The sequence below is a fragment of the Crocodylus siamensis genome, chromosome 3 (genome assembly GCF_052110815.1).
Source record: "Crocodylus siamensis isolate JL-2025a chromosome 3, ASM5211081v1, whole genome shotgun sequence".
Lineage (NCBI taxonomy): Eukaryota > Metazoa > Chordata > Crocodylia > Crocodylidae > Crocodylus > Crocodylus siamensis.
The window spans coordinates 175,237,232-175,263,756 of NC_143397.1; the positions used below are offsets into that span (position 1 = coordinate 175,237,232).

Sequence of the window (26,525 nt, forward strand, 5' to 3'; positions counted from 1 at the left end):
AATGGGGGAAACAGAAGGACAAGTGAAACTGCATCAACAGTAGCAAGACCTGTGACTGTGCTACGTACCCCATTTTCGCTTTGCACATTTTTTACTGATAAAATAAAATTGTGTAGATTAGAAAATGTTCAGTAAGAAATGTTGTCTGCTACCAAGAGGGATTGATAACTCTTGTAGACATCCCAAGCTCAGATCCAAAGAAAACATGGAAGGAAAACTAAACCTGCTTCCTTGGGAAGAGAGACAGATTAAGCTAGTGAGTTAGATGGCATTGAAAATGCAGTGAACTCTACTACAACTCTCTCCTCCACACTGGATTGGTGGAAGGGAAACTGTATAATTACAGGATCACATATAGCATTCAGGGACTTCCAAATAACCCCCACAAAAACCAAAAAAAAACCACCACAACTGAGACAACAGGTAGATGGACCTGACCTCCTGACTTCGGAGCCTTCAATATTTTGGATTTGATCTGGTATGCTTCTCTGCTGGAAAGGCAATTTGTTCCCACAAAGCTGCCCTTTCCCAGAGCAGAAAACCCAGTACAGCTGTTTTGTGTTCAATATGAAGGATTAACAGCTCTTCTTAAATACGGATATTATGTGGATGGGCTTTACCAGAAATTTCTACCAGTGCAGTTTCTTCAAAATCTGAAGCCCTCACAAGTCCAGAGACTGCCAGCTCCTTTTTATAAAACAAATTCCAAACATCAGTTATACTGAGAATAAAAGAGACTAAGGACCATCTTGGACTTCTGCTCAGTACCCTGTGTAAGCAGTGGCATGCTGCTAACCTACCACAGGCAGGAATCTGGGAAGGACCTCTGAGCCACACTTCTTGAGAAATAACACCAGCTTACAGATGTGCACTACTTTTTGCTCATTCTTCACCTCCCAGCTCTACCAGTCATAATGTAGGGAAGAGAGGAGGATAGAACTGAAGCTACATCTGTAAGCTGGTGTTACTTCTCCAGCTTACTACATCAGGCCTTGCCCACCTCACCAAATATTCAACCCCATTTCCCCACCACACACTCATGTTCCAGTGGATGGGATCTTTATAGTCAGCTGCTTTACACTCAGCTAGAAGATGGATGTCTTTTAATTAGCAACTGATGCAAATTCTGAAGATAGCCAGTTTGAATCCTGTCTTGTGAAGAATTGGAACACATAAATTATGTGGCAATTCATAAATTAATTCACTCTGATTTATCCTGTGTGCTGATTAAAATTAAAAAAAGCACTTTAAGTCATGACAAGACAAGCCAGATAACAGCATGTAGATCATGTTGCAATTGTAATGAACACTAAACCTGTTTTACTAGTGTCCAGAAGCTGTCAAATTTTCCATAAAGGGTGCATCCAGACGAATACATAGGTGCAGTTTGTGGTGCCACACACCCATCTGAGGCACCGCAAACTGCACACGCAGGCGTTCAGCATGCTAATTTGCAGCACAGTGGGGGGGTTTTGACACGGGCGATCCCAGTGTCAAAAAACCTGCATCATAAAAAAAGAGCATGGTGGCACATGTGGCAGCAGCATGCGCTGCCCAAAACCAAAGCCTAGCCAGCCAGAGCCATGCTCCGGCTGCTGGGCAGGCTCCATGCACCTGGACTGCCGCCCCAAGAGGCCCCCAGGACCCAAGGTAAGGCTTCTGGTGCCTGCTGAGGTGCTGGCCCCAGCCTCCCCTACCCCACCTGGGTCAACTCGCTGTGTGCCAGAGCCTGCATGCATGGGTGTTTCATGGGAAAAAGTAGCAGTGGCACAACTATGTACTGCTGCTATTTGTCCTCAGGGAAACACACATGCATGCTCATCTGGACACTCCCAAAGGTTAGAATGTTCCCAATATTTAATCAAAGTCAAGTTTTACATATTTAAAATCTACACAGGCAAGTGGTATGCTAGCAGTGTATGAATGGTGAGCAATGACAAAACATCACAAAAACTGGAAGGGTAACAAAGGAAAAAAGAAGAGAGGAAAATATAAATTTCCCTGGTACATGAACTGTGTTAGTCTCCCTGATCTTTCAGAGTCCTGTTAAATTTGACCAAAGCTAATGGGAGCTGTGTCTTGTTGCTGTATTCCAGCAAAGTGTTCTCAGAAGAGGAAGGAGAGAATAACACTGAAGAGAAAGTAGGCTACTCTGATGAAGAAAACAAACCAGGTATGAGGAAGCGCGTCAGCAGGACCAGGTAAAGGCAACAGTTTTTGATACTGGTACTGAACTTCTTAGTTCTGAGAAGCCCACCTTTATTTCTCTACTGCTATTTGGACTATGTGGTTGAAAAGTTATTTTCAGACTGGTGAAAGTGTGATTTAATACACTTCAAGAATATGGTTTTAAGAAACATCACCTAAATGGTGGTATGGCTTTCTGAGACAGATACTGGGAGTGATAAGGGAAAGAAAAATGCCATATTTTCTACATCTAACAAATCCTTCTTCATTTTTATTTGGCTCTTGGAAATTCCTCTCCATATTTCTAACACCCAACCAAATACGAACACCCTCAAAAATAATTCCAGCTTTTAAAGGAATTAGCACATGCTGGAATACAGCATTTTAGGAAACTTAGGTAGTTTCAGATATGGTGGCTCTATCTTTTTTAAATCTTAATGCTTTTCTTTTTACCAGCTTATTATATACTAATTTATTAAAGGCATTATTATTTTAAAAAAGCATCTAGCAGCTAGGTTAAAATATTTTAATCTGATCCATCCAGGTATTATGTATCCTCTGAGTAGAATTTTGCTTTGATAACCAGTAATTAAATCTTTCATCTGACCTTGTGAAGATAAACACTGTCAAGCTGTGTTCACATACTTCTGCACAGTCAACTCCCTGATCAGGGTTAAAAACATGCAGCTATAAACACCAACATAAGAATATAAGAAGTGCCCCCCTGGGTCAGTCCAACAGTCCATTTAATCCTGTGTCCTGTCTCTAATAGTGGCACCAAGTAGATGCTTTAGAGGGATAGTGTATGTCCAGGGCCTATCTAGAATAATCCATTCCCTTTTATACCCTCCCTGGCATCAGCCATCACTGGTTTAGGGATGTTAGCAGATGCTTCCCTGAGTATCTGCTAATAACTATTAATGGACCTCTTCTCCATGAATTTGTCTAATCCCCTGTTGAACCTGGCCATACCAACTGCCTCTACAACCTCTTATGGCAATGAACGCCATACACCAACTAAGTGCTACGTAAAACGAGTACTTTATCTGTTTTTTTAAAACCTATCCCTTGTTAATTTCAGTGAGTGCCCTAGTTCTTGTACTCTGGGACTGGATGAATAACACTTCCCCATGCAGCTTGTCCATACAATCATTCTAACATTATAAAAGCCTAAGTCTGTCTGTAACACTCTTTTTGCACTCTGATTGGCTGATAAATATCCAATCAGAGTGCGAACAAGAGGAGTGCTGGAACACTGCCATGACGGTGGGGACACGGAGAATGGAGGCAGGGGCAATGGAGCAGACCGAACAGGGCGGGCGAGGCCAGCAGTGCTGCTCCTAGGAGGTGACGACGATGGAGCTGGGGGGGGCCACAGGAACAGGCTCAGGCCCCAAGCAGCAGGAGGGAAGAGGGGAGCAGGCCTGGTGGGGGGCACAGGCCTCCATCCCCACCTGCTTCCCCATTCATTCTTGGCAGGCAATGGGCTTTATTCGCACTCTGATTGGCTGATGGAAACAGCCAGAGTGCTCCAAGCATGGGGGAGTGCCCCCATGATGCTGAAGCTGCACTGAGGACTGGACAGAGGCAAGAGGCAGAACAGCGGCAGCATGGGGCGTTAGGTGGCAGTACCCCATCCCAGCCCCCTTCCCCCCACATCATTCTTGATAGTCAATTGGCTAGTGATTTTATAAACCTCAGTTATATCCACCCTTCTGCCTTCTCCTTGCCAAACTGAAATCCTAGTTTTTTCAGTCACCTTCAACATGACAGTTTCTCTTCTCTGTACCATTTCAGTTATTCCATAAATTGTTTTAGAGATAGAGACCAAAACTAAACACCCTACTGAAGATATGGGTGCACCATGGATTTATACAGTGGCATAATGTTTTCCATTTTGTTTTCAGCATCCTGCCAACACTATTCCCACTGCTACTACTTGTAACAGAATGAAAATGCACTTAATTGCAATGGTGAGAAATTTTATGATCCCTGCTAACATAGACAAGCCAGTGAAAAGTACTTTGTATTTGCAGAACCTGACACCTCAGACTTCCCAATTAAGGAGTTCAGACAAAGCCCTTGCCTCAGCTGGGATACAAACAGTGGTATTAGCACTAAGAGCTAACTAACACATTCTACAAGATGAGTATGCACAAGGCAGTGTTCACGTTAACATGTGACAAGTTGGCTGACAAATTCTCAACTTCCTGGTCAACTAAAACTTAACCATCTTGGCCTGTGTTTAGTGGCAGATCTGCCCTATGGTTGACCAGGACTAGATAGTCAGTTTTAAAGAGCATTTTATTAAAATGTATTAATAATATCCTTTTTAAAATCTCCTTGTTCTAGATGAGACCCAGTCGCCACGGAGCCAAATGTTTTGTTTAAAAACAAAACAAAACAACCCCCTCAAGCAACAAAACTCATAAAGTCAAAGTGAACAAATATGTTTCTAATCCCCTGCCTCTCCTCTTCAAAGAATTCAAACAAGTTGTTTTCTAGAATTTGCTTTTTACCAGCAGTTTCGAAGGTCAACTGAGCTATAAAACCCTGGATAATGAAATCTTTGCAGCCTGCTCTCCACTAACATTTGCTGTTTTTGAGAAGGGGAAAAGGCAACCTCTTCTGATTCACTTATTTTCATTGCCTGTAAAGAAAGAAAATCATTAAGCTTGGAATGCTGGCTATAGCTCCACTGGCAAATCCTGCAGCTTCTTAGCTACAAGGCTCTTCTAAAAAATACAGGTAGTCCATGTCTATAGACAGGAAGGTGAAATAAAATTGCTTTATGCCATAAGTTTCCCAAACCTTCATATTTCTTGGTTCCTTTTTTGTTAATATTTGTTTTGAAAGTTTTTTGGAGAAAAAGCAAGCTCTAAAGTATCAGGATGTGGGTGGGGAAAAAAGCATCTGAAGACTTCACTGCCCATCTCTGATCAAATGAATGTTATTACATTCAAGCAAAATAGAACTGAACTAAAGGGCAAATTCTCTGCTGGACCCAACCTCATAGATGCAGTTGTCTGCCCCAATTTATATAGTACAGAGTCTGACCTTCAGTTTTCAATCCAAGTTGCAAACAAATTTCTGGTTCCAGACCATTTGTAGTAGTTTTTCAACTAAGTGACAACAGAGCTTCATATTAAGGCAGGTGTCAATTACAAGGAAGAGGATTTTATTGTTTGCTTTGCTTTTCCTTTCAGAATTATACAAATAGCCCCTTCAGGAGACATTCTTGGCAGAACCACTCATTCAAGACTTTATAATAGATGATTTTTGTGAATAAACAGCACATCTGCAAGTCATATAAAGGGACCATTTGTCACAATTATTGCCATAAGCATATGTCTGTCTCCTTTGGCAAAACTCTATTTGCTTCTCACTTTGGAGTCCTAGGAAAACAAATTAACTTCCTTAGGACAAAAGCTTACATCACCCAAATAGATGTTGCACTACTACACAGCCACTGGCACACGCAAAGTCATCATTAATGGCTGGTTCCTGTACCTTCTTTGTGAAAAATGGAGGTTTCTGTGTGACTACATTTAACATAACTGTTAATGTTTTTCAGCTTGATCCATACTGAGTGAAGAAATAATGTAGTCAAGTGAGCAAGTGTTACTGACTTATCTGAATCAGGCCCACCCATAGAAGAGCCACACACTCTCTCCCCACACTTGACAAACCCTGTTCCACTCATAACATGCTTTCAATCATTAGCTAATCTCTTATCCAACTCTGTTCTTAATTCAGATTCTTATTTTATTTCCCTTTCAGCTTCATCTCACTCCAACACTGTGTAATGGCATGTATGCATCACTGTCACCCATTTAATGGAAGACTACCATAGTATTGTCTCTCACTTCTTTTCCCAAATCTTTGCCTCTACCATTCCTCCTCCAGTCCCCAAAGCCTACAATTAAGTCACCACAATGCTTAAGCCCCTTTATGGATTTCACCCTCTATGCTCCACTATCACTCTATGTTTTCTCCCAAGAAGGAAAGGGGTGACAGAGTCAGAGCAGGCATGCAAGGGAGAACGGGGTGGTTTGATTAGGATGATCTAGCTATAACCTTGTATGTCCTACTTCAAATAAAGACTTGCAGAGTCTGAGGGCAGCCATGCTCAGGGACAGCATTTCTTTTACATTGTTAGCTCTCCAGGACATGTACCAATTTTGCAGGGGGTTGTACAGTGTATAAACACAAGGGAGTTCTGCTTCACGAAAAGGCATTTTAGGCACTAAAATACAATAATGATATAGTATGATATCACCAAGTTCATGCCAATTGCTATATATCTGAATTATCTGCCCTGTAGAAAGGCAGTATTTAATAGACACTCAAGTCCTGATGTATGCAATGTGTCTATCATAAACATCTCATTTTCCTCCAAGCTTTCTTCCATCAAGCTATTCTGTACATATTACTTTTGGAAAGTAATGATCGCTCATGACAAAAGTGACACATGTTTCTTATTTAACGCACAATTACCTTTGCAGGCATAACTTGGCAGGTGCATCTGACATAAGAGCCAAAATTATTATTCTAATAACTATGCCTTTATATGTACATACATTTGGTTTGCAGGACATTTCCTACATAACACATTGGTAAAAATGAAAACAGCTTTCACATAACAACAAGCATCTGTGTATCAAAAATATCTTGGTTTTACCTGAATATATAGTTTATGTATTGTTGGTCCAAGTCACTGAGGAGAAAAATAAAAACAGCCTTTTCAGTAATGCAGTTTAGGGATAGTACTTTGTATGTAGCAGCAATTTAAGACATTAACATGTTATTTCTAATAAGTTCATTTAAAAGGTTTTGACATTAATTTTAAGCTTGGGGCTCAATAGTCATTACTAAGGCAAAATTCCTGTTTGTCCTGGATATTTTCTCTAACTAAGGACTGAGTTCTTTAATGTCCAAAAATAAAGGGAAACTGATTTTGAAAATAGTTTCAGCCTAATCATAATTTATATATTATTAACAAGGTGCAGTTGTGTATGTTATGAGGGTTTAGTCCCCTAAATTTAAATGGTGTGATTTCAATTTAGGGGCTTCTGTTACCTGTTCCTTTATTTTTTTCATGAAGCCTGCCCGCCTCTCCCATGGCCAGGGGGTGAGCTGCTGGTGGGATGAGCTGCCCCTGAGCTGTGCGAGGTCCTGGTCCTTCCCTCCGCAGCAATGGCACCCCTGGACTGGCCGGGTGGGTTGCTAGCATGTTGGGTGCTGCCCCAGCTCAGAGGCACCTGACCCAACACTTTCCCAAGCCCACCCAGGCTTCTAGCATGCCATGAACCATCCCCACCAGCTTCTCCAGCTACCAGCACACCCAACCGCCCTCCTGCCACCTTTCCATGCTGCCACAGGGGCAAATCAACCCATTCCCAGGTGGTCCCAGGCAGTGGGGACAGTGCATGGCCCGGGGCACTGCTCCCCAGGCAGGACTGGGGAAGAGTTGGATCTGGTGGGTGCTGCTTCCAAGCTGGGGCAATATCTGACCTGCTAGCAGTCCATCCAGGCAGCCCCAGGGGGCACCACCACTACAGGGGGAAGAACTGGGGACCCCCACAGCTCAGGGCCTGCCAGCAGCTCACCCCCTGAATGCAGGAAGGCAGTGTGGGGGAAAAAAAAAAGGGTCAGGCCCCTCACTGCTTTTTTTTTTCTGCCAGAGTCTGCCTGTGTGAGCTTCAGATGGGGTGGGCGGCCCCTGAGTTACAGGAGGTTGGGCAGGGTGGGGAGGCAGTCCTTCCCTCCATAACGGCAGCACCCCCCTGAGGCTGCCCAGGTGGGCTGCTAGTGGGCCAGATGCTGCCCCAGCTTGGAGGCAGCACCTGCCAGATTCAACACTTCCCAGAGCCTGCCTGGGAAGCAGTGCCCCATGCACTGTCCCTGCTGCCTTGGATCACCTGGGAATGGGCTGGCTTGCCCCTGGGCCAATGCAAGAAGGCAGCAGGAAGGTGGCTGGTTGTGCTGGCAGCTGGTGGTACACAGAGCGCTGGAAGCCTGGGCAGGCTTGGGGAAGCATTGGACCAGGCGCCTCTGAGCTGGGGCAGCCCCCAGCCTGCTAGCAGCCTGTCTAGCTGGCCCCAGGGGGCACCACTACTGCAGAGCAAGGACCAGGGTCCCCCGCAGCCCAGGGGCTGCTCAGCCTGCCAGCAGCTTGCCCCCTGGCTGTGAGAAGAGGCGGGCAGGCTCTGCAAAAAAAAGTATCGGGCCCCTAACCACTTCAGCCTTCAGCCCACCTCTCCTGTGGTCAAGGGGTGAGCTGTCAGATTGAAGACTGCAACATTACAAGTAGCTACATTGTAAACTAAACTACATGGCGATGTGGTTTAATTTGCAAAGTAACAAACACATTTAAAAATTGCCAGAAAGCCTTATATGTGTAAAGTGCAATGCAATTAATGGCAAAAACGGGCAATTTTTGTCACATGTACAGGTGCCCACAGAATATCCACATCCAAAGGGGCCACTGCAAAGTAATGATATGAAATATTTCAGCTCATTTGATTTGAAAAGGGCTGACATATACAATGTTGCATAAAAATTGAAAGTGTTCACAGGACCAGAGATAAACATTTTCAGACTTAGGCACCTAAATCCTATTGAAACTCAATAAGTTCTAGGTGTTTTGAAATTTTTATCCTGGTTCTTTATATTCCAGAGGGTGATAGGAACTGCATAATTTACATATGTCTAAGTCCAAAACAAGATATTATTTCTGTTTAATGCCTCTTCCAGGAAGAGGGGTTTTTTTTCCCTGAACTGTCACGGTTGATTAGTACTAGACTGTTTAAACCAAATCTGGAGTCAGCAGCATACATTTTCTTCACATACCACACAGTCAAGCATACCACAATAGGTTACAGTCAAAACAACTAATTTTATAAGACGAGTCGCTGCTGCATGGTTGGTAGCCCTCAAAGAAAGATAATCCATCAAGGACCAGTTTATCTTGATAAGGGGGAGATGCCTACAGTTCATCTGATCTCTACATTAGTGGATAGCTTTATTCTTCAACAATAGTGATCCCTTTCCCTTAAAAACAAAATTTAAAAATGGTTACCTTAAAGAACTAGGTTTCCACAACTTGTGAAATACTTTATATGCTCCTGTAATTGAAATGACAGTCATAACTGGTCTAGTACATGATTCTTTTGGTTAACTTGTGTTAATCTTACAACAGTACAAACAAGCAAGGAACTGTTTGTATTTTGCAGCTTCACAGAACAGATGTCTACAGTTGCTAAGAAAATAACCTATAAAGTAATCTTCCCTGTTTGTTTGTGCTGCATCTTCATTGTCCGCAGCCTCTCCAGCTCTAAAATTTCCAGGTTGCTTTACATCTTTGATTTTCTTACCCATTTGTTTGCTACCATTTATATTTTGGCATTTGTTTGCCAAGGAAAGATTTTCCCAGTCCAGAAAGGAAAATAAAGCATTAGGCATTAGTCTTTTAAAGCCCTTTTTTTCAGAGTGTGTCTTGCTAGCTATAAAAGAAAAAAGAGTCACAAAACAAAAAGCAAGTCTATTGAAACACTGGGCAATAAAACATTATCTAATTTTTCTTTGCTTTAGTCAAACTGAAAGGCAGAATGTAGGACCTGTCCTCTAACATTTTTATTCTGCCCCAAGGAGTTGTGTGACAAGTAATAATATTGTAATAAACCCCTTTTTAAACATGGTAAATAGTGTTCTGTTTGTATTGATTTGCATTGTTTCATATTAATATTGTATGGTTTAGGCCTGTGTTTGTAAAGTGATGTCAAGTATCCATTCCCATCTTGTCCCCATGCCCTGTTGTGCAAGTATGTTGCAATTCTATAACCTCTCCCATGTAAATTGTTTTTCCTTGAATGCCTGAAGCAAAAGAGGGACTGGATGAGTGACACACAATGATAGCAGGACCCTCTACTAAATCACCCCACCATCAAAACCAATACCTGGACCAACCATCCAGCCATTGGAAGCACCCCCAGCATTCAAGAAACAAAAGATGAGGCAACCCACCACTGTGCCAAGGCTGCACATGTTCAGTATGAACATCTGGAACCCTCTAGATCAAGGCTGACCTTGCCTGGACATGCCCTCCCCATAGGAGATCATAGGTAGTCTGCCCCATAAAAAGGGGTAGTGAAGACTGACTTCTGGGGACATCACCTGAACCCAGCCTGCTCCATGTCACGTTGCCTGTCAACCCAGAAGCCCTGCCGGTGACCCCCCTCTGGACAAACCTGCTGGAGAAAGACCCCACCTGGCCATTGAGGACCCCCTCCCAGCCTGGATCGGTAGCTATCACCCCCATCCTCTCTTCAACCAAGGACTTGGACTCTGTTTCTCTTCTCCAACCCTTCCACTGAGTCTCTTTCTCCTGCTGCCATTGTGTGAGTGTGTGTAGGAACCAAGCTGTACAGTACAGTGTTCATTTAATAAAACTGTTATTTGGAACCCTCAGTTGGGTTTTGCTTTACTACGGTTCCGGTCCTGCTCCAATCTCTGCTCCTTGCCCCTCTAACTTCCTGCTTCTGGCTCACCACCACCTCCAACACCTGTCCCATGCTCTTATAGCTCCAGCCGTCCTGAGCTCGTCTCTGCCTGAAAACCACTGTTTCTTTGTTATTACTGCGTGCACAATTGTATACCACACCCTCCTGTCTAACAGTGTGATATTGATATCCTAAGCATTGGCCTGAACCCACAGGGCAACATTTTAAAGAAAAATCACTGTGTGTATGTAAAGCTTGGACCACAAGCTATTCTTAAATTTTTTTCCCAAGGAAGATCTGCTAGTAAGAACAGCATCAAAACCCCACAAAAACAATCACTGTTTATCAAAATTGTATGCGCTTTTTCTGGTTCAAAATTAACTGCCTACCACATCTAATTTACTATATTGTTTTCAAATTAAAAACCTTGAGAGGAAAAAACAACTTTCCTATTTTTTACTGGGCAATACAGGATCTTTTAATTTTCACTGCATTTCCTTTTCCCTACTACCATGACTCCTACATTTACATATCTGCACAATAAGGCATCATTCACTTGGATAAATTTATTTTCTAAGATGAAGTTTGTTGAGGGAACAAGAGACCAACTTACCAACACATATCAAGTGAATTAGAGCCCAGAAATAGCCATTTGGATCAAACTGCAAAAGAAAACTAAATAAATGCATGTGCATGTAAACAAACCTAACACAAATATTTCCCTGTATTAGATTTCAGAAACCACCTGCAATGGGAACTGTACTGCACACAGCAACCTGCTAGGAAAACCAAAATGTTTCTCAGTTGGTCTACCACAGAGCCCTAGCTAGCTACCACTTGCTTGGCCTATATCTTTATATTCCACAGACCAGATGTTCAGCAGATGTAAATCAGAGCTCTACTGACTTCAGTGGAATTACACTGATGTAAGCACTGAAAATCTGGGTCCCTATCTTTACACTCTGCTTTCAAAACTTTGCACTGCACTTCTTGAGAAACCAGATCTTCCTTAATTGGCACAGTTGACAGGGATCACTGCATGCAAAAGCTGTAAACTCCCTCCCTGCCACCCCAGCAGCAATTGATCATTCAGGATCCTCAAGATTCCTGGCTTCTGTGAATTCCTAATAAGAGAAATCACATTTTGTGATCAAACATAAAAAACCAGTGTAGAACACAGCCATGCCTCATATGTATATCTTGTGTTATGGTTGCTAAATAAGCACATTCAGTATGTACACACCATAAATACAGAAAAGGGTGATAAATGTGCAGTAAAATGTGAGCTGTTTGGAGCAGGGAACATCTTAGGAGTTTACACATCAGTTGCCTTTCAGAATGGTCCTGGTCCATTACTATCCGTTATACCTATATAATGTATAATTAGGGACCTACCTAATTTGAGCCAGCTGCTCACCAATTTTGCAGGAAGAACACAGGTCCCAGCAACCATTGTGTTGTACTATCTGTACTGTTTCTATAGCATATATCAGTACTGCCCACACATACTGACTTGGCACATACCAGTCCCAGAAATGAGGCGGTGAAACTGTCTTGAGGGTGCCTCCCCATCCCCACTTTTGAGATCTGTCTCTATTGTGTCTGAGAGTGATGGTAGGGTGCAGTACCAATATACGCTATAGAAGCAGTATGGATAGTACAACACAGTTTTTTATAATACTTCCAACAATCAGTTATATATTTTCCTAGAACTCAGGTAGAAGCCGCACAATTATGTCCCCCATTTGCAAATAATACTGCCAAATATCAAGATCAAAGATAATTTACAAAACAGACCTACCTGTGTGTCACACAAAGGAAGGCACCCTGCGGCTATGAGGAGGAACAGTACACTGTGGGGAAGAAAACAGAAACCTGCAGTTTATTATCCAGTGCTGTGTTTACAGATGAGTTTGGCAGTTTCCACTCAACCTTACATTGATTTCACTTCATTCTGACATAGAACATCATCTTTTCCTGAAAAATTAAGTTTGGGTTTTTTTACCAGTTCACTTTTGTATTTAAACAGAAAAATTTCATGTGGATAAAATAATTTTCGTGTAAAATGTACCTTACTTAATGTCATGGACAAGCTTTGTCTCAAACATGAAATGTTGCTCTAGGTTCTCATTTAACATCTGGCTCACGGGGGCCACTCAAAGAGGAACAAATTCTGATTAAATGGTTGGCAGAGTTATTCTTGTTGAAGGAAGCTGCCTGTAGGCACAAATGCTGCAGAGATGACTGTTGTCTCAGCCATTTCCCAACCCCAGCACAGAGACCGTAATAGGATTGGGACATGGTAATAAGACAGGTGATTGCACTAATCCTTCACTGCTCTTTTTCAAACCTATGGTGAGACAGCTGCAAGTTCAGAGAGCTGCGACCTGCTCTTTGACAGCACCCTTGTCTCTTGAGCCTAGCATAGTTTAGATGCAGGGGAGAATTCAGCCTACTGTTTAATTGTTGTAACTTTTATCCTACCCTATCTATTCTCTTCTTTACAGGGTGCCTTCACTCCTTGAGTCTGTTCAATGCGGAATGGAAACTCTTTGGCCCTGAAACCATGTTTCTTTTTATTTCTGTAATGCACCATGGTAGCTTTAGAAGCTTGTAACAATATTAACAGGGAAGAATATTTCCTTTTGCAAAAAAAAAAAAAAAATTAAGACGGGGGGATTGGCAAAACCACAAGAAACACTTAAGTATTTTTGATTGAGGTAACCTGGGGATCAAAACCTAAGTATGACAAGTAAGTTTACTGAAGAAGAAAAACAAGAAATCAAACAAAAAAGACACAAATTCCACTGGCCCATCGGCATAGCATGCCGATTTCTGTACTTAGTGACTTAAGAGAATAAGGCAATTATCATCATATCTAGCTGCCCATACCCAATCTAAATGACAAGATACCCATTTACAACTAAGGGGCATTTATACACGTGCTCCGGGCGGTGGCCGTCAGAGGAGCTTTAAAGTGCCCCCACCACTGTTTTTCAGCACAGGGACTTAGATACACATGACACTGGAGACTGCTGGAGTGCAGTTATTACCATGCTCCAGAAGACTCAATTAATCAATCAGGAGTTCGCCCAGGAACTGGCTGAGGCCACATGCTCCAAGACCATGGTTGTCATGGGTGACTTCAATTATCCAGACATCTCGTGGGAAGATCACTCAGCAAAATCCGAGCAGTCGCAAAGCTTCCTCTCATGCGTGGATGACCTCTACCTGACTCAAGAAGTCTATGGGCCAGCAAGAGGCAAGTGCTGCTCGACCTGGTACTGGCTACTGGGGATGACCTAATCGGCGACCTAGTGATTCATGAGAAGCTGGGTGACAGCGACCACGAGCTGATCACCTTCACCATCCGCCGTAAAGCTGGCAAGTCAGTCAGCAACACAAAGTCCTTGACTTCAGAAAAGCCGACTTTGTCAAGCTCAGGAGGCTTGTCAGTCAGGCCCTAAGGGATCATGACCCCAAGGGGAGGGGAGTTCAAGAAGAGTGGTTGTTCCTCAAGGGAGCAATCCTCAATGCACAAGCTAAGTCTATTCCATTTCGGAGGAAAGGCAGCAAGAGGGCACAGCAGCCCCCCTGGCTCTCCAGGGACCTAGCGGACCTCCTGAGGCTAAAAAGAAAGGATGGAGGACGGGATTCACCTCCAAGGAGGATTATTCTGCACTGGTCCAGTCCTGCAGGGAGCAAACCAGGAAAGCCAAGGCTGCAACTGAACTCCAACTAGCTTCAAGCATCAAGGACAATAAAAAGTCCTTTTTCAGACATATGGGAAGCCGGAGGAAAAGCAAGGGCAACGTTGGACACCTGCTGAACCAGATGGAGCAACCGACAACTGACGCCCAGAAAAAAGCCAACCTATTAAAAGGGTACTTTGCGTTGGTCTTTCATCAGTCCCATGGGACACCTATGCCCGCTACGGGACAGGGAGGTCCAGGTGAGGGAGAACCCCTGCCCTCCATTAATGCTGACCTCGTGAAGGAACACCTTGAGAAGCTGGATACCTTCAAGTCAGCCGGCCCTGACAACCTGCACCCCAGGGTACTCAAGGAGCTGGCGAGCGTCATAGCCCAGCCCCTGGCACGGGTCTTTGAAAACTCCTGGCGCTCTGGTGTAGTGCCCGAAGACTGGAAGAAGGCCAATGTGGTGCCTATCTTCAAGAAAGGGAGGAAAGTGGATACGGCTAACTATAGGCCCATTAGCCTGACTTCTATCCTGGGGAAGATCCTAGAAAAGTTTATTAAAGAAGCCATCCTTAATGGACTGGCTAACACCAACATCCTAAGGGATAGCCAGCACGGGTTTGTTGTGGGTAGGTCTTGCTTGACCAATCTCATTTCCTTCTATGACCAGGTGACCTATCACCTGGACAAGGGGGAAGAGATTGATGTCATATATCTTGACTTCAAAAAAGCCTTCGATCTGGTATCCCACGATCACCTCTTGGCGAAACTGGATAATTGTGGCCTTGGCTCCACCACGATCCACTGGCTGGGAAAGTGGCTCTGTGTTCGGACCCAGAGGGTAGTAATTGATGGAAGTCACTCATTAAAGGTGTCCTGTGACCAGTGGGGTCCCTCAAGGCTCTGTCCTTGGACCCATATTGTTCAACATTTTCATTAATGATGTGGAGTCAGGAGCGGACTGGCCAAGTTCGCCGATGACACTAAACTTTGGGGCAAAGCATCCACGCCAGAAGATAGGCGGGTGTTTCAGGCTGACCTGGACAGGCTCAGCAAATGGGCGGACAAGAAACTGATGGTGTTTAACACTGAAAAATGCACGGTTTTCCACCTTGGGAAAAAACCCTGCAGCATCCTTATAGGCTCGGCAGTGCTACGCTGGCTAGCACTATGGAAGAAAGAGACTTGGGGGTCATCATTGACCACAAGATGAACATGAGCCTGCAATGTGATGCTGCAGCTAGTAAAGCAAGCAAAATGTTGCCTTGCATCCATAGATGCTTCTCATGCAAATTCTGGGACGTCATTCTCCCCTTGTACTCGGCCTTGGTGAGGCCGCAGCTGGAGTACTGCGCCCAGTTTTGGGCTCCACAATTCAAAAAGGATGTGGAGAAGCTTGAGAGAGTCCAGAGAAGAGCCACGCACATGATCAGAGTTCAGGAAAACAGACCTTACGACGACAGGCTGAGAGCCATGGGGCTCTTTAGCCTGGAAAAGCGCAGGCTCAGGGGTGATCTGATGGCCACCTATAAGTTTATCAGGGGTGACCACCAGGATCTGGGGGAACGTTTGTTCACCAGAGTGCCCCAAGGGATGATTTCATAGACATTAGGGCTGGAAGGGACCTCGAGAGATCATCGAGTCCAGCCCCCTGCCCAAAGGGCAGGAAGTCAGCTGGGGTCATAGGATCCCAGCAAGATAAGCATCCAATTTACTCTTGAAGGTGTTCAATGTAGGTGCTTGAACCACCTCCAATGGCAGACTGTTCCAGACCTTGGGGGCTCAGACAGTAAAGAAATTCTTCCTTATGTCCAGCCTGAAACGGTCTTGCAGGAGTTTGTGACCGTTCGACCTCGTCATCCCTTGGGGCGCTCTGGTGAACAGATGTTCCCCCAGATCCTGGTGGTCACCCCTGATAAACTTATAGGTGGCCATCAGATCACCCCTGAGCCTGCGCTTTTCCAGGCTAAAGAGTCCCGTGGCTCTCAGCCTGTCATCGTAAGATCTGTTTTCCTGACCTCTGATCATGCGCGTGGCTCTCCTCTGGACTCTCTCAAGCTTCTCCACATCCTTTTTGAATTGTGGAGCCCAAAACTGGACGCAGTACTCCAGCTGCGGCCTCACCAAGGCCGAGTACAAGGGGAGAACGACGTCCCGGGATTTGCTCGAGAAGCATCTATGGATGCACGCCAGCATTTTGGTCGCTTTACTAGCCGCAGCATCGCATTGGAGGCTCATGTTCATCTTGTGGTCAATGATGACCCCCAAGTCTTTTTCTTCTGTAGTGCTAACCAACGTAGCACTACCGAGCCTATAAGGGTGCTGCAGGTTTTTCCTCCCAAGGTGGAGAACCTTGCATTTTTCGGTGTTAAACACCATCAGATTCTCGTCTGCCCATTTGCTGAGCTTGTCCAGGTCAGCCTGGATCACCCGCCTATCTTCTGGCGTGGATGCTTTGCCCCAAAGTTTGGTGTCATCGGCGAACTTAGCCAGTCCACTCCTAACTCCAATGTCCACATCATTAATGAAGATGTTGAACAGTATGGGTCCCAGGACAGAGCCTTGAGGGACCCCACTGGTCACAGGGCACCACGATGAGTGACTGCCATCAATCACAACCCTCTGGGTCCAACCACGAAGCCAATTTCCCAGCCAGCGGATCGTGGTGGAGCCAAGGCCACAACTGGGCAGTCTGGCCAAGAGGTGATCATGGGATACCAGATCAAAAGCTTTTTTGAAGTCAAGATATATGACATCAATCTCTTCTCCCTTGTCCAGGTGATAGGTCACCTGGTCATAGAAGGAAATGAGATTGGTCAAACAAGACCTACCCGCAACAAACCCATGCTGGCTATCCCTTAGAATGTTAGCCTGGGCCAGTCCCTCAAGGATGGCCTCCTTAATAAACTTTTCTAAGATCTTCCCCAGGATAGAAGTCAGGCTAATGGGCCTGTAGTTAGCCGGATCCACTCTCCTCCCTTTCTTGAAGATTGGCACCACATTGGCCTTCTTCCAGTCTTCGGGCACTACACCAGAGCGCCAGGAGTTTTCAAAGACCCGTGCCAGGGGCTGGGCTATGACGCTCGCCAGCTCCTTGAGTACCCTGGGGTGCAGGTTGTCAGGGCCGGCTGACTTGAAGGTATCCAGCTTCTCAAGGTGTTCCTTCACGAGGTCAGCATTGATGGAGGGTAGGGGATCCCCCTCACCCAGATTTCCCTGTCCCATAGCAGCCATGGGCATCTCATGTGACTGATGAAAGACTGACGCAAAGTACCTATTTAATAGGTTGGCTTTTTCCTGGGCGTCAGTTGTCAGTTGCCCCATCTGGTTTAGCAGGGGTCCAACATTGCCCTTGCTTTTCCTCTGGCTCCCCACATACCTGAAAAAGGACTTTTTGTTGTCCTTGATGCCTGAAGCTAGTTGGAGTTCAGTTGCAGCCTTGGCTTTCCTGGTTTGCTCCCTGCAGGACTGGACCAGCGCGGAGTAATCCTCCTTGGAGGTGAATCCCGTCCTCCATCCTTTGTAGGCTTTCCTTTTTAGCCACAGTAGGTCCGCTAGGTCTCTGGAGAGCCAGGGGGGCTGCTGTGCCTTCTTGCTGCCTTTCCTCCGTGTTGGAATAGATTTAGCTTGTGCATTGAGGATCGCTTCCTTGAGAAGCAACCACTCTTCTTGAACTCCCATCTCCCTGGGGTCATGGTCCCTGAGGGCCTGACCGACTAGCCTCTTCAGCTTGTCAAAGTCGGCTTTTCTGAAGTCAAGGACTTCTGTGTGGCTGACTGACTTGCCAGCTTTACGGCGGATGGTGAAGGTGATCAGCTTGTGGTCGCTGTCACCCAACTTCCCATCGATCACTAGGTCGCCGATTAGGTCATCCCCCATAGCCAGTACCAGGTAAAGCAGCGCTTTGCCTCTCGTTGGCCCATAGACTTCTTGAGTCAGGTAGAGGTCATCCACGCACGAGAGAAAGCTTTGCGCCCGCTCAGATTTAGCTGAGTGATCTTCCCACGAGATGTCCGGGTAATTGAAGTCACCCATGACAACCAAGGTCCTGGAGCAAGCGGCCTCAGTCAGTTCCCGGGCAAACTCCTGGTCAAGCTCAGGACTTTGAGTGGGAGGTCTGTAGTAGACTCCCACCGTTGTGTCCCCTGTGCCGAATTCCCCACGAATTTTTACCCAGAGGGTCTCTAGCTGTCCATGCCGGTCGCCAACATCAGCTTGCAGGGACATGTAGCTTTCCTTCACATAGAGAGCTACACCCCCGCCCCTTTTGTCAACACGATCCCTCCTGTACAGGGTATAGCCCTCTATACCCGTGGTCCAGTCATGGGTGGAGTCCCACCAGGTCTCTGTTATCTCAATGACATCATATTTCTTTGCACTGAGCAGGAAGATGAGCTCGTCCTGCTTGTTGCCCAGGCTCCTGGCATTAGTGTACAGGCAGGCAAGTGTGCCCTTGGGGGCTCTTGCTTTGCCCACAGATTGTGCCAGGGCTGGGGCAGGGGTGAGCTCCTTTAAGTGCCCCCTTAAGTGCCTTGGTCCGCTGGCTTTGCAAGGGCCGTTCAGCGGGCCAGCAGGGGCAGTAGTCCCCCCATCCCCCAGCGGGCTTAGTTTAAAGCCCGGTGGAGCAGGTCAGCCAGCCTGGCTGAGAAGAGCCTCCTCCCCAGGGGAGAGAGGTGGAGGCCATCTCTTCCCAGCAGCTCGCTGCCTCTCTCTCCAAAGAGCGGGCTGTGGTCATGGAAGCCAAAGCCTTCCTGATAATACCAGCGCCGCAGTCTTTGGTTCACCGCGTGGATCCTCCTCTCCCTCCTCAGCCCGTAGCCCGAGACTGGGAGGATCGAGGAAAACACCACCTGAGCTCCCAGACCCCTAAGCCCCGCTCCCAACTCCCTGTAGCGCCTCATGACCTGGCTGGGGGTGCTCCGAGCCGTGTCATTGGTGCCCAGGTGAATAAGGAGCATGGGGTAGTGGTCTGTGGGCCGGAGGAGCTGCGGGATCCTCTCTGCAATGTCTCGGATGCGGGCCCCCGGGAAGCAGCAGACTTCCTGGGCTAAGGGGTCGGGGCGGCAGATTGCCCCCTCAGTGCCCCGCAGGATGGAGTCTCCCACAACAAACACCTTACGCTTTGTCTTGGGGAGAGCGGGGCCAGTAGCTGCAGTCGAGCCTGGGTTGCCTGCGGGAGCTGGCAACTGCGTGGGCTCTGCTGGGGCTGCAAGAGGTGCGAACCTGTTGCTAAGCTCCGGCGGGGCAGTGGCCTTGGTGCGGCGGGCCTTGGGGCCCTTGACCACCTTGGTCCATGCCCCTGACTGGGCAGAGCAGGAGGTCCCAGAGTCCTCCTTAGTCGCGGAGGGAGACGGAGCTCTCCCCTGCGGCTCCCGGGGGAGAAGGGCCTGGCAGTAGGAGTCTATCTCCTGCTCACAGTCCCTGATGGCACTCAGTCTCTGGACTGTGGCCTGGAGCTCCTCCAGCTGGCGCGCCACAGACCCCAGTAGGGAGCAGACCCCGCAAGGGGAGGGGGCCATGCTCCTGGGCCCCAGAGCCTGAAAAAGGGACAGGCAGCCCCCGCAGCCAAGAGCCAGGTTGATGAGGTTGAACGGTTACAAACTCCAGCAAGACCATTTCAGGCTGGACGTAAGGAAGAATTTCTTTACTGTCTGAGCCTCCAAGGTCTGGAACAGCCTGCCATTGGAGGTGGTTCAAGCACCTACATTGAACAAGAGTAAATTGGATGCTTATCTTGCTGGGATCCTGTGACCCCAGCTGACTTCCTGCCCTTTGGGCAGGGGGCTGGACTCGATGATCTTCCAAGGTCCCTTCCAGCCCTAATGTCTATGAAATCTATGAAATCAAGTCTGCTTCAACGCACTGAAATTACAGCGTGTCAGAGCAGTCTTGATGCGTGTGTACAGGTTCCCAAGGTGACTGAGGAATGCCTTTAAAATGAGTTTGCAGCAAGACTCAGATTCATCTCTTTAAATCAATGGTTTTCAGTCAGGGTGCTGCAACACTGAAAGGTGCCTCAAGAGCCTTTCAGAAGTGCCACGCAATGGGTGCTGCCTCCAGTGCAACAGGGTGAAATTGCCCCATGTGCTTTGTGTGGAACCAGACAGGGAACAGCTGCAGGAAGAGCATGTACTCCTGCCTGAATCAGGGTAATCCAAAAAACCTAAAAACAGGCAGGAGTGATAAGTAGGGATCCTAGTTTTCTGTTCACAATGGAAAAATGGAATTTGCATTTTTCCCTGCAACCTACCGAAAGTGTGGCAGCATCCCATGATACCATTTCCACTCTTATTTGTTCCTCAGCCAATCAGCAGCAGGGGGAGGGGGAAGGGCACTGCTGATTGTTTGAGAGGAAAGAACCATAGCAAAAATAAGAGAGAGCAGAAATAGGTATCCAGGGATCAACAAAACCCCCTGTGCTGCTCCCATACAGTGCAGAGAACAACTATATTTGCAGCATGTGGCTCATCTGACCGTGGCCATAGTGGCTAGTTCAGTCTTTCAAGACATTGGGGAAAGGAGAGAATACCTAGCTTTTTGAGTGAGTGAGGGTGTCTTCTTTATTTCTCATTCTCTTACAGAGAATTATAGCTCAGATTCTGCCAGTTAAGGTGAATAAGGGTGGTAGAACCGGGAACTTTTTTTTTAAAGAACATTCTTGTTCATTCTTCATCACTCTAAAGCTTCATTCTTTTTCTTTTTTTAGGATTGTTTGGAAACTTAAGCATGAAACCTGCTTTCTTTCCAAAGACATTTTTTCTCCATGCAATGACTTGTTATTCATGAACTTTGGCCTTTTGGCTATTTTTTTTAACAAAGAAAAAATATCTATGCCAGTAAACTGTTTTAAAATAATGAATATATATGCAAGAAGAGATTTAATGGTGTAAATGTTGCAGCTTGGGCCTAATGCCCACAGTAATGTTTCTTAAACTCTTCATTATTTTCATGTTCCATTACCTGAAGCATCTACAGAAAGCAGAGTCAAGACAAGACAATTCTCCACATCTGAACAGCTTAGGGAAGAAGAAAAAATAACTTACCTACAGATTTTTAGGAAAGAGGCCTGCTGCATAAAAAGAAAGAAAGTGTTATAAATGTTTCATCGCTGAAAGACTTCTTGTGTGTTAAGATGGAAGATAAATTGCAAATACATTTTAAGTCACTCTAATATTGTGACAAAAGAGAGCAAATTGTCTGAAATCATAATAAAATAAGTTTTATGACAGTCTCCCAAAAGGCAAACAAAACCACTGTAGTTGATGCTCAACTGTTGCCCAACAGGCAAACAACATTAAACAGACAATTGCTTCTACCTAGGAAGCTCCATTTGGAAGAGAATATCACAGGTTGGCCTAAACCAGCCAGTGGCATTCAGACCTTTTTCCTAATGCGAAAAATAAACAAAAGTGCACAAACTCTGGCAAATCAAATGTAAAACTGTAATAAAACAAACTAGGAAGGAATTCGAGGAGAAACTTGCTAGAGACATAAAAGGTAACAATGAAAATATTATTAAGTACATAGAAGCTGAAAATCTGCCAGGGGGTAAATTGGGCCTTTGGGTGATCAGAGTGCAAGGGGAATGCTAAAGGATAACGGGGCCACTGCCAAGAAACTTAATGTATTCTTTGCATATGTCTTCACTGTAGAAGATCTTAGGGAGATTCCCTCACCAGATCCACTTCTCTCTAGGGACAAGTCTGACAAGTTGGCACAAATCGAGGTTTCAGTAGATGAGGTTGTAGAGGAAATTGAGAAACTAAACAGTAGCAAATCACCAGGACTTGATGGCATTCACCCTAGAGTCCTGAAGCAGCTCAGCTAGGAAACTGCTAAACTCCTACCTATACTACACAACCTATCACTAAAAACAGCCTCTATACCAGAGTATTGGAAGGTTGCCAATGTGACTCCAATATTGAAAAAGAGCTCTAGAGGGGAACTACAGGCTGATGAGTCTTTTGTTTCTGGAAAACTGGTAGGAATAATAATTTTTTTAAAAACTGTTCAGGACATGGAGGATTATGACATGCTGGGGAAGAATCAGCATGGTTTTCTCAAAGGGAAATCATGCTTCAACAACCTCCTAGAGTTCTTTGAGGGTGTCAATAAGCTTTTGGATCAAGGTTATCCAGTTGACATAGCATACTGGGACTTCCAAAAGGCCTTTCACAAAGTCCCCCATCAAAGGCTCTTAATTATGTTGGGTAGTCACATGATTACAGGGAGGGTCCACTTGTGCATTAGAAACTGACTTAAGCACAGAAAACAAAAAGTAAGTACAAGTAGTCAGTTTTCAGGACAGGAAGAAGTAAGCAGCAAGGTCCCCCAGGGATCTATATTGGGACCAGAGCTGTTTAACACATTCATAAATGGTCTGGAAAAAGATGTGGCAGATGACAAACCATTATTCAAAGTGACGAAGACCAAGGTGGATTGTGAGGAGCTACAGAAGGTTCTTGTACTCTGGAGTAAATGGGCAACTAAGTGGCAGATAAAATTCAGTGAAGATTAGTGCAAAGTGATGCACATGAGGAAAAAAATTATCCAAAGTATACCTACACTATGATGGGCTTTACATCACTTTTACCACACAGGAAAGAGATCTGGGAATCATTGTGGACAGTGTGCTAAAAACATTCCCTCAGTGCTCAGCAGCCATGGAAAACGCAAACAGAATGTTACAGGGTTAAAGGTTGTAGCCGTGTTGGTCTAAAAGCAAAAGCAGTCAGTGTGGTAGAGGCAATATCTTTCATTAGACCAACTAGATAGCTGCAAAAAAAATTCTTTGAGCAAAACGTTAGGAGTTAAGGGGATTGTAAACAAAACAGAAAATATCATTATGGTCCCTTATAAATTCATGGTGCACACCTTGAATACTGTGCCCAGTTTTGATTCCCCACCCCTGATAAAGGATATAAAAGAACTAGAGAAGGAATATAGAAGGGCAATAAGGATGATTAGTGGTATAGAGGGACTTTCACTTGAGAAGAAACTAAACAGGCTAGACCTATTCAGTTTAAAAAAAGAGATGTTTGAGGGGGGACATAAAGGTTTACAAAATACTAAATGGTGAAGATAAAGTAAATAGGGTTTTACTATTTACCATCTCACAGTACAAAAACTAGTGGGTCATAAAATGAAAATAGTAGATAGTAAGTTTAAAACTAAAAAAGGAAGTTCTTTATCACACAGCATGTCATTATAGAACTCACTGCCACCAGGTGTTGTTTACCCTGATACTTTAGCCAGATTTAAAAAAGAAAAAAAAGGGGACTGGACAAATTCTTGGAGAAAAGGAGCATTGATAGTTATTAAACATGGGAGTTAGGGGTACAGCCTCTGAACTAGAACTGCCGAGACCTTAAATGCTGGGTGCTGCAAGTAGGAGAAAAACGGGAAAATCCTGGTCATACCCTGTTCACTCTCCCTTTCAGCATCCACTCTCTGCCATTGTGACACATGATACTGGGCAAGATGGATCTGAGGTGCGACACAGTAAATGGTAGTTCTTATGTTCTTCCGGCCCCCATGGGCCAGATAAGTGATGCAGGCCCAGTCCCTGGGGCAGATTCTTCATGGGATCAACATACCTGGATTGAGCTTCACAATGCCTTGACTTGGCCCCACCTGCCTGGATTAGGGTCCACGCTGCCTCTTACCACCCCAGCCCTGCACACCTGATTTGACATGCAGAACCATGCTATCTGGACCACTGGGCTTCCCACAAGTCTGGAAATGTGGCCACAGGGGAACGGCAATTAATGCTCCCACCACTCCCCTGCCATCAAATTTCTGGACCCATGGGGAGCCTGGTGGGGTAAATTAAATGGCTCAACAGGCCAGATCTGGCCCATGGGGTTGAGCACCCCGGCCTGAAATTTCAAAGCTATTTTTCATCCTATAACCAAAACAAAAACAGGAATTTCAAACCTTGGCTTAATCTTTATCTTGAACTCAGTCAAAATTCTGGATGCTCTATAGCATCGAGACATTTTACTGATCAAATTATGGAGCTTCGTGGTGTGGACACACACAAACACATTTACCCCAGAGTATTTTTGATTTACTCTGGCAATAAAAAGGGGAGTATACATGACACCCATCATTTATTCCAGAAGAAATTCCGTTCTCTGGAGTAAAGTTACTTCTGAAGAAGTCAGAAGTAAATATGTACTAAAGACAGTTACTCTGGTCTACCTGTCATGTATCTGCTACCCCTATTTCATTCTGAAGTTAACTATTTGCTCAATACAAACCTAGTGATCAGACATTATAAATGCATGTACTTCAGGCAGCCAGCTGGTAAGAACTGGCCATATGTCTATTTCTTACTACAGAGTAAATTTAATGAGGAGTAAAATACAGGACAAATTACTCCAGAGTAAACATATTGTGTCTGTACCATTCATTTATTAGTAGCACCCAGCACTCCCTGTTTGTCTTCGATTATACATACTACAGATGTAATGAATGAAAAATCCCTTTAACAATAGGCCACATTAGAGGAGTCTGCCTTCTGTTATGTGTTTTCCAGTGTCACCATACACAGCAGCTCTCTAGCTGGAAAACCAGAAAAATCAGTCTGACATCTTACCAGTGCACCTCACAAGGGGTAAATTCAACCCTGTTAACATACACAGGAATTTTTCTTCTGACTCTGGTTGGGGTTGGATCAGATTTAAAAATTGTGTTTTTTTAAAATGTTTTTTCCCCGAATCGTGGTGAGCTGTCATCTACACTAACACCATTTGTTAAATTACTACAGGTGCCATAATGGCAGGATCTAAGGGTCCAAGCCTCTTCCCTTTAAGGTTAAAGAATCAAGCTGTTACATCTGATATTAAGAAGAGGAGATTTTCATTTTCAAAAGGAACAAGTCAGCAGAACCAAATCAGTCTTAAATACACAGCTCAAACCGTCAATGTAGCTTCAAAGTTCTCCCCACATCAAGAAAAAGGTCAATAACTGGATATTTGCCAGCAGTGAATGCTCTCTCTGGGATTCATTAGTGACTGGCAACCATAGCACAGCTAGGAAAGCATGCAGTACTAATTATATGTTAAAAGAACCAAAGCATCTTGTTACAGTGCAATTACATTATTGGACCTGGCCTTTCACATATTGATTACCTCTTTCTGCACAAGCTTCTGGAATCCACAGGTAACAACTTCAGCTGCATTGTGTACAGTAAGGAACACAGGAATTGACTGCCATAGAAAAGATAAATGATGATCTAAATTAGCACCTTAATTCACTACACTCAGCCATCCTTAGTCATTTTCCCATTCCTGTCTATTGATATAAAACTTGGGTGCTATTTATAGTGTGCTCAATTACACCAGAGAAAAGAGTTTTACAGCTTGTCCGTGTCTTTGAGGAGAGCTGCCACAGAGTAGGAGAGAGGTACATAATGGTACTGGGATGACGCCTATGAACCAAGGGCCTCTGCCTGCTATCACAATATGTTTCTTAATGACTCAGACTACAGTGCTAATGTGCTGGGCTCTCTCAACTTCAAACGTGATCAATTAGAATTGCACCAAACTTAGTGAAACTCAGACCTGAGGTATCTCAAATAGACAGCCAAGCCTAAGGCAACCTAAATCTCCTGAGGACTGTTCTCCTGTCTATGGGAAATACTTATTTCCCTCACATGAATATAAACACGAGTTCATTTTTTCAAGATTCTCAGATGATAGATAAGCCAAATATATCTTTGGTTTTACTTCTCAAAGCCGCCAAAAATCTGTGCGTCTGGATTTTGTTTTTCTTTTATGCATAGCTGGACATATTCTCATTGCTAAAGCATTTCTCATTATAAATGACAATTCAGATGGAGCTACAAATGTAACATATATGCAATCACAATGATAATTTTAGATGCCTTTAAACTAGCCATAAAATGAGTTAGAGGGAAAGTGCAATGAGACAGCAAATTGTCAGCTGCTCTTTCACTGGCACTGTTAACATAACAACAATTCCTGACCCTACAGCTGGACTTTGATTTCTGCAAGCTCAACACAATAAAAGGAAACAGCAGAAATAATGATATACAACAAAAGTTGACACCAAAATTTGCATTCTTCACTCTGGTTTTTTTTTCTTGCCTTTTTTTCTTTCTTTCTTTTTTTGC

The 26,525-nt window shown here is 44.8% G+C and overlaps 1 protein-coding gene across 3 annotated transcripts in view; it reads right to left on the bottom strand.

Annotated features, from left to right (window-relative positions):
* Positions 1 to 26,525, bottom strand: part of SLC35D4 (solute carrier family 35 member D4) — a 96,312-nt gene that overhangs the window by 42,499 nt on the left and 27,288 nt on the right. For 2 of the 3 annotated variants that reach the window (XM_090039807.1, XM_090039810.1), the window contains exons 5-10: positions 25,522 to 25,599; positions 21,430 to 21,455; positions 12,490 to 12,541; positions 11,302 to 11,350; positions 9,269 to 9,314; positions 6,869 to 6,904 (exon numbers count right to left, since the gene is read on the bottom strand). In XM_090039807.1, the coding sequence (XP_089895933.1) occupies positions 6,869 to 6,904; positions 9,269 to 9,314; positions 11,302 to 11,350; positions 12,490 to 12,541; positions 21,430 to 21,455; positions 25,522 to 25,599 (287 nt within the window). The remainder of the gene's footprint in view (positions 1 to 6,868; positions 6,905 to 9,268; positions 9,315 to 11,301; positions 11,351 to 12,489; positions 12,542 to 21,429; positions 21,456 to 25,521; positions 25,600 to 26,525) is intronic. The other variant, XM_090039809.1, reaches the window with a different exon arrangement.